The sequence below is a fragment of the Urtica dioica genome, chromosome 3 (genome assembly GCF_054948205.1).
Source record: "Urtica dioica subsp. dioica isolate 48M chromosome 3, U.dioica_male_clone48M_v1_H2, whole genome shotgun sequence".
Classification (NCBI taxonomy): Eukaryota; Viridiplantae; Streptophyta; class Magnoliopsida; order Rosales; family Urticaceae; genus Urtica; species Urtica dioica.
In genome coordinates this window covers 48,184,975-48,198,802 of record NC_142758.1, presented here as the reverse complement: position 1 = coordinate 48,198,802, position 13,828 = coordinate 48,184,975, and the positions used below count along the sequence as shown (strand labels likewise).

General features: G+C 34.5%; 2 protein-coding genes across 2 annotated transcripts; one reads left to right on the top strand and one right to left on the bottom strand.

The window, feature by feature from the left end:
- Window positions 1-1,074: 1,074 nt before the first annotated feature.
- On the bottom strand, window positions 1,075-4,059 carry LOC149403339 (putative inactive poly [ADP-ribose] polymerase SRO3). The gene is made up of 4 exons (XM_089608680.1): window positions 3,554-4,059; window positions 1,520-1,758; window positions 1,288-1,418; window positions 1,075-1,188 (listed from the first exon to the last, which is right to left on the bottom strand). The coding sequence occupies exons 1-4, from the start codon at window positions 4,057-4,059 to the stop codon at window positions 1,075-1,077; spliced, it is 990 nt and encodes a 329-aa protein (XP_089464806.1).
- Window positions 4,060-7,240: 3,181 nt separating this feature from the next.
- On the top strand, window positions 7,241-12,655 carry LOC149403338 (proline-rich receptor-like protein kinase PERK12). Its single transcript, XM_089608679.1, has 8 exons — window positions 7,241-8,132; window positions 9,008-9,475; window positions 10,127-10,213; window positions 10,320-10,390; window positions 10,481-10,557; window positions 10,670-10,817; window positions 10,906-11,067; window positions 12,258-12,655. The coding sequence occupies exons 1-8, from the start codon at window positions 7,241-7,243 to the stop codon at window positions 12,564-12,566; spliced, it is 2,214 nt and encodes a 737-aa protein (XP_089464805.1). The 3' UTR covers window positions 12,567-12,655.
- The last annotated feature ends 1,173 nt before the right edge of the window (window positions 12,656-13,828 follow it).

Sequence of the window (13,828 nt, the reverse complement as noted above, 5' to 3'; positions counted from 1 at the left end):
ATATAACTTCCGGTAAATTAATGCACTTATGTTATTATTTTTTTTTTTTTAAAACTGTTAGATTACATATAGTATATGTTTAGTGCTGTGAAATGTAGCCTAAACATATACTTCCGGTAAATTAATGCACTTATGTTAATATTATTATTTTTTTAAAACTGTTAGATTACATATAGTATATGTTTAGTGCTGTGAAATGTAGCCTTAGCTTCATTGTCCAGTTGAATATATACAATTCATTTTCAATCTATGGAATAATTAACAGATTAGTGCAGCAAAAAATTAAATAACCAACACGCAATAAGACACATGGGCATACAAGTAAAAGTAATACCACTAAGAAGTCAAATACTTTCTTATTTTAAAAAGAAAAGACCACTGCTTTGGAAAGATTGTGACACAGACAAGGGAAAATATCAAAATTATCCCTCATGTTTAATCGAAATGCGAGATTTATCCCCTCTATTTCTAAAAATATCAGACATATCCCTTTAGTTTAATATAAATGACATATACCTCCCCTAAAAAAATTTATATTACAAATCACCCATTTCGTTTATTTTTTACAAAAAAATAATTTGAACTCCCCAAAATACCCTTAATAGAATAAATATTTATTTACTATTTTATTACAAAAAATCAAAATATCTCTTTATAAAATAAATCCTTAACTTTTTATAAATAAATTTTTTAATTTAAACTTTTTTTTTATATAGAATAGAAAATAAAAAATTATTTCATTAAGGATATTTTGGGGAGTTCAAATTATTTTTTTGTAAAAAATAAATGAAAATGGGTGATATTTGTAATATAACATGTTTTTAGGGGATGTATATGTCATTTATATTAAACTGAAAGGATATGTCTGATATTTCTATAAATGGAAGGGATAAATCTCGCATTTCGATTAAACACGAGGGATACTGTTGATATTTTCCCCACCGACAACGATTAAAAGACCACCATGACGACATAAATATGTAAATAAGAGTCAGACCCACAAACGGACAAACAACATATAAGAATGAACCCAAACCCTAGACGGTGATTTGAGAGAGAGAGAGAGTTGATGAGCTATTCCTTTTTAATGGGATTCAATGGATTCAACTTGATCGCTTTCCTCAAGATATGATCTCCAACTACGTCCCTCATCCTCATTATCAGCTGTGGACGACTTATCTTTCTTTCCTGATCATCAAATATTCATATAAATAATATACAATCATTAGACTACTGTATATACACAGTGGTGCTTTACAAGTATATTATGTATATATAGAAACTCACTAGAAAATCATTGTGGGATTGAACAATGAGTTTCATTCTCTCCGAGTCTAGGAACTTGGTGAGAGATTGCATGATGAGAGCAAAAGCCTCGGAGTGAGAAATCGGAGACATTAAAGTCCTGGTTCTCAGATCTGAAGAACCCAAAAGAAAATAATAATGTCAATATGTATATGTATATGTATATATATATATATATATATATATATATATATATATATAATTAATTACGTACCGTCAAGGCCATAGGTGGTGAAAGAGACGATGTATTTAGGGTGAATCCGAACGTTGACGAAAGGAGCCCAAATGTAGAATATGGATGGGTAAGTTCGACTGTCCACACCTGAGTCGAACTCGTTCGAACTCGGAAGCTTCTGAGTTGAATCGTTCTTCACTTCTTCCATCAGTCCCAGGGTCACACGGCAAAGCATCACGTGCCTAACACCTCCCTCGTCCACGTCACATTTTAACACACTGTGCCATTTCATATTAGTCATTTTATTTTGCAAACTAGCCAAAAAAAAAAAAAGAAAGAGAAATTATATAAAATGATCATTTGAAACTAATTAATTAATAATAAAAAATTAAAGTCTTAATCAATATTATATTGTCATTTATTTTTCATAATCAATTGACCACTTTCCAAAAACTTAATCACAAACTCTTTCGAAAGCTGGTGATACATATGATTATATTTGTATCTACGGTGTTAATTATATTACATATGAGTATATTTGTTGTGTAATAATCTATAGCTCTGTCCGAGAGATCTCATATTTATGTAAAGAAAATTTGAGATAGTTCTGTATTTAACTTTATAGTATTAAAGTGATAAATAAATTTCTAGATGTGCATTATGGGTGTTTCATGTTTGGTATTTCACATTGATGTATTTTGAGAAAAAAAAATACTAAATTATAAATCATAAAATAATAATAATAAGTAAAAATAATCTTTATTTAAAAAAAACGTAATTTAACTTCTATTTATCAAAGTAATCTTAATAGTTAAGCAATCATATTCTACGAATAAGCTAACTCAATAGGTTCTCCAAAAATGTAACATTCCTCCGTTACTCCGTACCTACACATGCCATTAAAGTTTCGTTGTGAGACATATATGAAAACATACTATATAAATGCAGTCTATAAAATGCAAACATTGTATAAGCATTACAAATTAAATAGCTATGTTCTTAAAATTTCGTCCACTATAATGTAATAGAATTTCTTACATTGATCCAAATTCCAAATTGAAAATTTATAATAAAAAAATTATAAATATATAAAAACGATAATACGTCACCATTGCAAATGTTTTTCTTCTTCTGTAAAATTTCCCATAAAACATGTTTGTACATATCTATTAAAACAAAAAACATGTTAGACGACAAAAAAGTTGACCACTAAAAATCCCATTAAAACAAACCTTTCATAAATTTAAAATAAATAGCAGGAAAAAACACATTAATAATCGTAAATATTCGTAAATAATTCTAAATAGTCATCGGACTCTAGTCTAAATACATAAATATAATGCTAAAAATGTCTAAACAATATCATATCACCAATATCATATCACCGTTATAACTATTTACTTAAAATTTATATAGTAGATTGATAATTTAGCAAATTTCCTAGCTTAGTTAATGGTTTAAAAAAACCTAATATACTTTACTCTAGTCAAACTCATGTAAACAATTAATCTATCAACTATTCTTTTGGTCTTATATAAAGGGTACGTAGTAGTTGTGTTTCTTATAGCGAGTGATTGATATTTGATACATACATGCACTCTCTATAGTAGTTATTATTTTTATTGATATTAGACGACAAAAAAGTTGACCACTAAAAATCCCATTAAAACAAACCTTTCATAAATTTTAAATAAATAACACGAAAAAACACATTAATAATCGTAGATATTCGTCAATAATTCTAAATAATCATCTCTCTAAATACATAAATAAAATGCTAAAAACATATAAACAATGTCATATCACCGCAATAACTATTTACTTAAAAATTTATATAATTGATTGATAATTTAGCAAATCTCCGAGCTTAGTTACTCAACTAATGGTTAAAAAAAAACCTAATATTACTTTACTCTAGTCAAACTCATGTAAACAATTAATCTATTAACTATTCTTTTGGTCTCATTATAAAGCGTACGTAGTACTTGTGTTTCTTATAGCGAGTGATTGATATTTGATACATACACTCTCTATAACTGCTATTATATATTTTATTATTATTTATGATTATACCTATCGAGTGCGTAATTGACCGCGGAGAGGCAAACCGGCCAGGAATCAAGTCCGTCGCGGTGGCGAGGGAAGCCACGCTGGACGATCCCGAAGATCTGGTCCTTGGGCCCACCGAGCCACGCGTCGGCGTAGACGGAGAGGCCGTGGTGTTTACGCGCCAGCACGGCCGAGTCGGCCTGAAAAGCGTGGCTGGGCTCGGCCGAGTTCTTGTGGACCGATATCACCGCCGTTTGGGCCGACAGAGAGCCCATTCCGGTCATGAACATCGTCTTCACTTTTTCTCTCTCCTCGCTCGATGATGACCCCACGCGATGGATTCCGTGCGCCGCCAGCTCCGTCAGCGTGTACGGACTCAGGGCTTCGTCGTCGCCGTCGCCGGAGGAGGGGATGATCGGCGGCGGCGGCGGAGATGGGTTTGCCGGGACGACGGTTTCTTTTTCCGAGGAGGATGATGATGACGTGGATTGGTGGGATGATGATGATGACGAGTAGTTGTTGTTGTCCATTTTCAAATCCTGGAAAAGCAAAAAAGCAAATGCTTATATCTATATATATATATATTTATGTATATCTATATAGAGAGAGTGAAAGAAATGAAAAGGGATTAAACCTTGAAAAATACTTGTACAAAGGATATAGAGAAGATTAATATACTTCTACAAAGCAATGAGTGATATCTATGATATATATATATAAATACATATAGAGAGAGAGAGAAGTGAAAAGTGACTAACCTTGAAAGAGACTTCTACAAAGCAAGGATGTAGCGAAGGAGAGAGAGAGAGAGACTAGATAGCCTTGAAAGATACTTCTATAAAGGAGTGAGTGATATATCATATGTATGTGTATATATAATGAGAGAGAGAGAGAGAGAGAGAGAGGACAAAGAGGATGAGTATGTGTGGAGAGAGCATGGCACGTGTTAATTCTGAGGAAGGTCGTCGTTCGGGGGTTGACCAATTACTCGCTCGGGTGTGACTTTGCTCGTGTCAAAAAAGCCTTGTAACGCTCTTCTTTTCTTTTTTTTTTGCCCTTTTACAAATTTGCCCCTCGCCGGATACCTCCAGGTGGGAGCATTGAAGGGGTATTTTTGGATATTAGATGAGAGAGAGAGGGAGAGGGTGGTGGTTGTGAACTGTGGACACAGAGGCAAGGGAGAGAATCTGGGTGTTTATCATTTTAGAGATATAAATTGGTTTTATTCAATGAATTTGTGAAATTGTGCATTTATTACATTTTTTTTCTTCTTGTTTTTAGCATGACATTTAAGGAAAATATAGTTGTATATTTTTAAGTTACAAAAGCTATATTGATTTGACACTTTGACACTACCTAGCTAGGTGTTTAAAGTATATAAAAAGAGTTTGTTATGTTCTTAACAAATTGTTTGACCCACTTTTAATTAGCAATCAATTACTATTACCAAATTAAATTAATCACAATGTCATTATAATAATATACATTACACACTTTTGACCGATGTCGGGTTTGATACGCGATTTTGTAATCATGTGTCGTCATTTATCTTGCGTCTTCCTTGTAAATCGATGGTTTGAGATTCGAGGTTGTTGAATAAATGTTTGTCGAAAATAACTAATTTTGCACTCATGGAAGACGTTAGCAATCTCACGTCAATATTATGTCAATGCTATGAATATTATTGACGACACTGATTGTGACAACAATCATTCATCATCATCTCACGTCGTACTACTTGAATTATTTACGGCGTTCATCGTGACGTCATATTGGTTATTTATTATCAATAAAATCACCGATTAGGAAGCCGTGGTTTGTTTGATAAATTTTTGTCGATAATAATTAATTATGGATTCGTGTGATAATAATTATTATGTACCCATCTCACATCACTTATATATAAATTATTGATGTCACAATTGATTAATCTCACGTCATACTACTTACGTAAGTATCTATTACATTGGACGTTACGATATTTTCATTATGTTATATGGATCAAATAACTAGCTAAGTAGTTAATGTTTTTATTTTTATTTTATATAAACGTAGTATTGATGGTGATTAATGTACTCGTGTAACAATAATCATAACATTATTAAACTCGTATATAAAATAATATGTCATCGATGTAAAATTATTGATGCGACAACTTCATTGAATAATCTCATTTCATAATATTGGTAATGTATATACTTATAAGGTTAAGCGTTATATCATTTTTATTATCTATTATGTATCAAATCATTGATACAGTCGAGGTTGTTTGAAGATTAGTATTTTTCCGACAATAATTTATTATTCACAAACATAACAATAATTATGACGTTACCGGTCTCACATCTGGAATCTTAAGCCATGCATTATCATGAAAAAATATTGAAAGTCATAATCGTTGATTATATATTGTAATACTAGCATCGAGAGCTCCTTTGACGATTAATAATCTTCGTTTCTCGGGTCTAAACAAACGCGACTTATAGCGAATGTGTCCTTGTGTCTAAAGGCATTTATTGCAGTAGTAGATAACTAGATATCAATAATTAGTCTCACGGTATACTTTCTTACATAATTATTTATTGCTTACATGTCATTTTCATTATGTGCAACGAACTTAGGATTCATACTATACATTATAAGTAAATACATAAATTCCATACCTTTTATTACTTTTATTTTTGTGTATGGTATGGAAATTTTATCATCCCAACAAAGCAAATGTTACACCCGAGAAAAATGATCTATTTGGCACACCATAGGACCATACAGATTACAAATAGTGAATACTTTTGCTACTATACATGAGATAATATATCTATTTGTCTCATTTTTGTCATAATCCTCGCGGATAATTATAGGCACAAGTATTCGAACAACATGAAAAAATTTATTTGTTTGCCAAATACTGCAGCCCAGATCCGTTATAATTGATTATTGAGAATCTAGAAGTTCAAATCCTGATATGACGTGGCAGATAATTAATAGTGAAAAAAAAGAATAAATTCAATTAGAACTCAGTTAGTGGGCCCAAAGGAGTCCAAGTCACTTAATGGGCCGTCACAACTGTCTCTTCCAGGTTTTCGCGGTAACCCGAAGCACAAGGAACGAGTACATCTAATTATATTATTTATTATATATATTTTTAATATTCTTATTCGAGTGAATAATAATAATAAAAAAAGTATTGACAGTTGGAGAATTTTAACAAACCCAGAGGAAAAAGATCGTGCAGCCAAGTAATCACAAAGCTCCTTCAGACAAACAACAGACCCAAGAATAATTATCTTGAAAACTGAAAAACAAATAAAAATAAAAAATAGAGACAGAAATTATAGGTGTTCTTGTTATTATGGTTTGTTGACGGGAATGTTGTTGGTGGTGGTGCTCATGAAGATTTGTTTTCATTAGCTCTCTATAACCATCAACAACAAATAAATTACCATTTTAATTTTATTTATTTATAATTCTTATTATTATTATTAATTTTTCTCGTGCGTCGTTAGAAGTAGAACAGAAAACACGTACGATAGTATTTGATCGATCAGAAATAATTATAACTTTTTTTTTTCCTTCCGTTTCTATTCTCTTTTCTTAGATCTGATTTTTTTTTTTAGTTTTTTGGTTTTGCTTTGCTTTTGCATGGTTTCGTTTCTCATTATTACAACAACAAAAACCTGCAAAAAATTAAATTATTATTCTTATTGAGAGATGTCAGAAATTATCGACCAATCTCCACCGGCGCCGGATTCTTCCTCTCCGCCGCCTTCCTCGGATTCCTCTCTTTTACCGTTGCCTCTCACCGGCGGACAACCGCCAAACGCTCCTCCGACCGAAGATCCAAACCCTAGCTCTCCACCATCGCCGCCGCCTCCGGACGAAACTCCGGCAACATCCTCTCCGCCGTCACCGGAATCTCCTCCACCGGCGCCTCCGACGGAAACCGATCCTCCACCTCCTCCGGCATCGGAATCTCCCCCGCCAAGCTCGCCGAGTCTATCTCCGCCGCCGCAGCAGGAGACGCCGGTCGTCAGTCCGCCGCCGGAGAAGTCCTCGCCGAGCTCTTCTCCTCCCCCTCCGAAATCAAAAAAATCTCCACCGCCGCAGGGGGAATCGGATTCCCCTCCGCCGCCGAAATCCGAAGACTCGCCTTCTCCGCCAAGTCCGGAACGTTCCGACGAAAAATCGCCTCCGCCGCCTGAAGAATTCAAACCGCCTCCGAATTCTCCGCCGTCGGATAACAGCGCCGCTCCTCCGCCGGCGATTCCGAGCTCGAATTCTCCTTCTCCTCCGACACGGACTCCGATCACGCCGAGCGCGGGAGTTCCTCCGGGATCTAGATCGAGTTCTGATTCTTCATCGTCGACGTCATCATCGTCGTCCTCTTCTTCTTCTTCTTCCTCGCCGGCGACAACCGACTCATCGGAGCAAACTGGCATCCATCCCGGCACAGTCGCCGGAGTTGCGATCGCCGGAGTTTTCCTGGTGGCGGTGATAGCACTGTTCTTCATGTGCTCAAGTCGGCGGAGGAGAAGGAAGCGATCGGAAATCTATGCCGTTCCGCCTCGTTACATTCCCGCCGGAACCACACCCGCCAAATCAGGTTTTTTTTCAATGACACAATTAAACTATTTGTCCCCCCAAATTTATATATATATATATATATATATATATATATATATATATTTAAAAAGAGACCTGACATCATTTATAAAAATCACGTTCTCTTCTTGTCAATTAACAAAATGAAACATATGATTACTCATTGGCAAAATGAGACGAGTAATTCACTCTATAAAATGATGTCATTTTTTTTTTTAGTATTGTAGTTCGTTTGAGTTTTATTAGAGCTTCCGCAATGCATCTTCATTGTGAAGATGGAGATAGAGATGAGTTTGCAAACTCATCTTTCTTTCATATTTGAAGATGGAATTAAATGGTGTATCTTCAAATATGCATTTCACTATTCCATTTAATTTTTTTTTAATATCTAATTTTTTTTTAACATTATAAAATTAACTCAAAATTTAATTTATAACTATAATTTAATACTTATATGTATTATGTATTTATTTATACATTAGTGCATTATAAAAAATATTATTTCAAATACAATTCATACTTAAAAAATAAAAATTAAAACTATGTATCTCATTTTTTTTTTCTATAAGGTCTACGTAAGCAAATGGAAACCTGAAATTTGTTCTTTCCAACCCTTAAGAAACCGGAAATTTCATTCCAATGATTCACGAAACTAGAATTTCCCGTTATTATTATTTAATTTCGTGAATATTGTTGTAAATTTTCGAAAAAAAGGTTTCACTATTTCAATAAGCTAGAACTATGGTCTTTAATAGTCGGAAGTGTTCCGTCTTTATGTTAACGACCGAAATTCCAACTCATTGGAAGTGGAATTTTCGATAGCCTTTACTAATGCAAAAAGAGTATTGAATTCGTTAAATTGGAAATATGGTCCAGATGTGTACTTTTCCGGAGGAGGACAGCAACACAACATAAACTTCAGCTCGGGGCCGGCGGACAGCAACTTTTACGGTCCGCCGACGACGCCGCCGAGCTCGTACGCAGTGAACAGCCACGGGAGCCAGCGGGGCCACGACTCGGGCCTGATGGGCGGGCCCAACCCGTACTTCAGCTACGAGGAGGCGGCGGAGATGACGAACGGGTTCTCGCGGGAGAACATGGTGGGCCAGGGCGGCTTCGGGTGCGTCTACAAAGGGACGCTCCCCGACGGGAAGGAGGTGGCCGTGAAGCAGCTCAAGGCCGGGAGCGGGCAAGGGGAGAGGGAGTTCAAGGCCGAGGTCGAGATCATCAGCCGAGTCCACCACCGCCACCTCGTCTCCCTCGTCGGATACTGCATCTCCGACCACCACCGCCTCCTCATCTACGAGTTCGTCTCCAACGACACCCTCGAGCATCATTTGCACGGTATAAATTAATCGAGTTTTTTTGTATATATATATAGTCATATGATAACTCAAGTTTTGTAATATAGTCAATTTTTCGTAAATAGCCACGAATTTTATTAACAAAGCAAAAAAAAAGACATTAATAGTTGTAAATAATAGTAAATAACCATTAGAGTCCTATGGCATAAATGGAATGTTAAAAACGTCTAAATAATGTCACATCACTATATTGACTATTTATTGAAAATTTACAAAAGGTTGAGTATTTAGCGAATTTATAAAATTTGGTGGGTCCGTTACTCAATTATCATAAATCTTGTCATCTTGTGGAAATCAGTACTTTCTTTTCGAATTTAAACCCTCGAATGTTCTTTTTTTTTTGTTATTCTATAAATATATATCTATTTTTTTACGGCATTTTCTTTGTTATTGCCAGTTTTTGTTTTTGTGTTTTTTTTTGTGTTTTTTTTTTACAGTTTCATTTAGATTTTAGAATAAATGGTAAAATTGTTTGAGAATAAAAAAAAAGTAGTATTTATAATAGATTTGAAATGGTATTCTACGAATTACCATTTTCAAATGAACTATTTGTGAAATTTCCACATGAAATCCATAATTTTTTAATTTTATTATTATTATTTTTTATAAATATTTTGGGTGCTGCAATTAGGGGCTGGAATGCCGGTGTTGGATTGGGCGAAAAGGCTCAAGATAGCTCTCGGAGCTGCCAAGGGATTGGCTTATTTGCATGAAGATTGTAAGTTACAGTAATTTTATTTTTATTTTTATGGTAATTTTCTTTTGGCTTGTGGGATCAATAAATCAATGAATTTGAAATATTTTTTTGTTTTTTGTTTTTGAAGGCCATCCCAAGATCATTCACAGAGACATTAAGTCTGCGAACATTCTGCTCGAAGATTCTTTCGAAGCACAGGCGTGTAACAGAACTTTTGTTTTTGTTTCTTAGGAAGTGCTTTGTTGTGTTATCCCTCCAAAACAGGCTCTAATATCACTCCTATAACAGGTTGCTGATTTTGGCCTCGCCAAGCCGTCCAACGACACTCACACACACGTCTCGACTAGAGTTATGGGCACTTTCGGGTTAGTTCATCTCGACCCTTCTTCTCCAACTAAAATAACATAAAAAATAAAAAAAAAATTGAGCAAATTTCATGATGAATATATTTCCTTTTTTTGGTAATTTTTACTATAGATACATGGCACCCGAATATGCATCGAGCGGAAAATTGACAGATAAATCAGACGTGTTCTCGTTCGGCGTAGTTCTCCTAGAGCTCATCACGGGGCGTAAATCGGTTGACCCTACTCGCCCATTAGGCGATGAGAGCCTTGTTGAATGGGTAAGTTGTCCGACCAATTTTTGTTAATTGTTTTATTTTGTTTTTCCATGCGTCTCTATTTTAGTACTGAACACATGGTTGTCGATAGGCTCGTCCTCTTCTAATTCGCGCTCTAGAAAGCGGTGACCTGACTGAACTAGTCGATCCTCGGCTCGAGAATAACTACATAGAAGGTGAAATGACCAGAATGGTCGAGGCTGCCGCGGCCTGTGTACGCCACTCTGCCCCTAAACGGCCCCGAATGGTTCAGGTTGATCACAATGATTTATAAAATAAAATAGAAAGGCCTTTTTTTTTTTAACGCAAATGGTCCTTAAACTTACTCACACTTTGGTCCATATACAATAATTTTAGGGTCTATTGGGTAAATAGTCATATTTACAGTTTCACATTACTAAATAACCAACGTTTCGTAAATCTTAGGGTAAGCCACTTCCATTTATTAGGTCATATTATCTTTATGGCTATTTACCTAAAGTTTACGAAACGTTGGCTATATAGCAATTCCAAACATTTTAGTTGACTATTTACCTAATTTTTTGATAATTTTATGAGGAAAATATAAATGAAACAATCGATTTTGTAGCTTTAAATACACACACACACATATATATATATATATATATATATATATATATATATATATATCTATGTATAATTTTCAAATAAATAGTATTTTTGATGAAATGTATCACCTAAGAAACTTAATGATATTTGCCTGGTTCAATAACTTGTTCACTTTATAAAAAGGACTAATTGCATTAGAATTTAAGGGCTAAGTGAGTAATATCCAATTTGTAGTTGATTTTATTAACGACGGTTAATTTAAAATATACCACGTATCGGAAATAGGTCATCACCGGTTTTGAAGTAATCGTCTCGCCGAGTTTTCGCATTGATACCACAAATTTAATAAAAATAGAGGTTTAGATCACGAGTAATGTATATTTTTAGACTTTATGAGGAGGGTGAATGGACATTTATTTAACTTATAAAAACCATGATTCTTAACTTTAATACACGTGTTGAGAATTAGACTTATATCTCTTGTAAATTTAACCATAAAATTAGTATACTCATTAGAGTTCAAAGACTATAAACCCATTAAAAAAAAAAATTTAGCGATATAATCCACGTAAACATAAACATTTGCGTTTTAATCAACGTTTTGTAAATTTTTCGTAAATAGCAAAAAACTATTGTAAATATTTCGTAAATAGTTATATTTACTAGAAATTTACTCTTACGTTTTTTATTATTTTGATAGCGTAAATAGATTTACGTGGCTATTTATAAGAAATTAACGAAACGTTGGATATTTTAAAATTTCTAACGTTTCATGGCTAGATAGCAACTGGACCCTTAAAAAAAAAAAGAGCACTAAATGATTAAGTATGTCTTGAGTTTGGCTGATGTACTCACCGATGAGGCCATGTTCAGGTGGCAAGAGCACTGGACTGCGAAGGCGAAATGTCGGATCTCTCGAACGGAGTGAAATACGGACAGAGCACGATCTACGAATCGGGTCAGTACAACCAGGACATGATGAAGTTTCGAATGATGGCATTGGGAGATAGCTCGGAGTACGACAAGTACAGCGGAGAGTTCGGTAACAACTCTAGAGAGGCTCCGAGGAACCAGTCTCCGTGGAATCACCGCGACAACTCGAGCGGAGAGTCCGAGACTCGGGCTTTCAATTCGAACAATAACTTCGGCGCTCAAACTAATTTCGGAAATCGTCGTTTCTAGAGAAACCCGGTACAATAGTGTATTCACTGTTTGATTGATTTGGATATGTTCTTTTCCTTCTATTCTGACATGTCTGACATATTGTTCGGAAACATTGTTGATTATGATTCTTTAGGGAATAGTAAGAGGATTGAGGAAGCTTATGTAAAGTGCGAATTCTGTCCCGGTTTTTTTTTTTTTTTTTTTTTTTTTTTTGTAAGGCGTTTTATGGATATAGTAGAGCTGCCCATATTTCATGTCTCAACCATTTTTGTAACTAAATAATTACTTTTCTACAAAGGTGAAATAGATCCCCATAAAGATTAGAATTCATCCCATTACCTTTCCTTCTTCGGCTCCAAAAATTTGATGCCTTTGGCTCGATCTCTTTATCTGTGCCTATGGAAGATACACCACCATAGCTCTTGATTAATATGAACTTTTAAGTTTACAACAGCAAAAGAAAGGAAATGAAAAAGATATGGAAATGTAGTTTCACACCTTATAAGCTCTCGGGTATGTTCAGGACTCCTTTGCGAGTCTCTGGTGTATCCGAATTATAGTTTATCGGAAGAATGATTCGGTGTTTGAGCTTTTTTGGAGAGTGGATCAAAGACTCAAGAGAGCTAGTGACTTTGACCATTTTACATGAGCCGAAATCAAGAACAACACATATGTTTTTAACTTCACTAAACACTTGATTTCGTATAAAACATATATCTGATGAAAACTCCAAGATTAGAAAAATACAAAAAATAAAAAAGAGGAGAGAGAGAGAGGGGTAATTTAAAGTTCGTAGAGAGAGAGAGAGAGAGAGAGAGAGAGTGGCAATATAAAGTTCGTTAAAATATTTAATGGGTCAGTAAAAAAAATATTAAAGGAAAATAAGTTAAGATGATTAATAAATTAAATGAAAAAAAGAATAAAATGATTAATAATGAAGAGTGTATTGTACCCAATAATTTCTCTCCTGTATGTCATGATTTGGAAAAATATGACTTAATATTTTGGTAAACTTTTTTTTCAGTGATCATAGTGTTTTAGAATAACCTATTTGATATTTGAAAAAATGAAAAAGAAAAAAAAAAAAAGGACTGAGAGTAGCAAAGTTCATCCTATTAAAGCAAAAACAAAAGCCCTTTACATTCATTGTGGAATAGAACTCAATGAAGCTCATTTTGGCCGGAAAAAGTGCTGGGAGCGTAGATGAGCTGGACCAGAAAACTCGAGCTGATTCGTGGCACAAAAAAATGAAGATGTTACTAATTCGGGAGTCTTGGGCG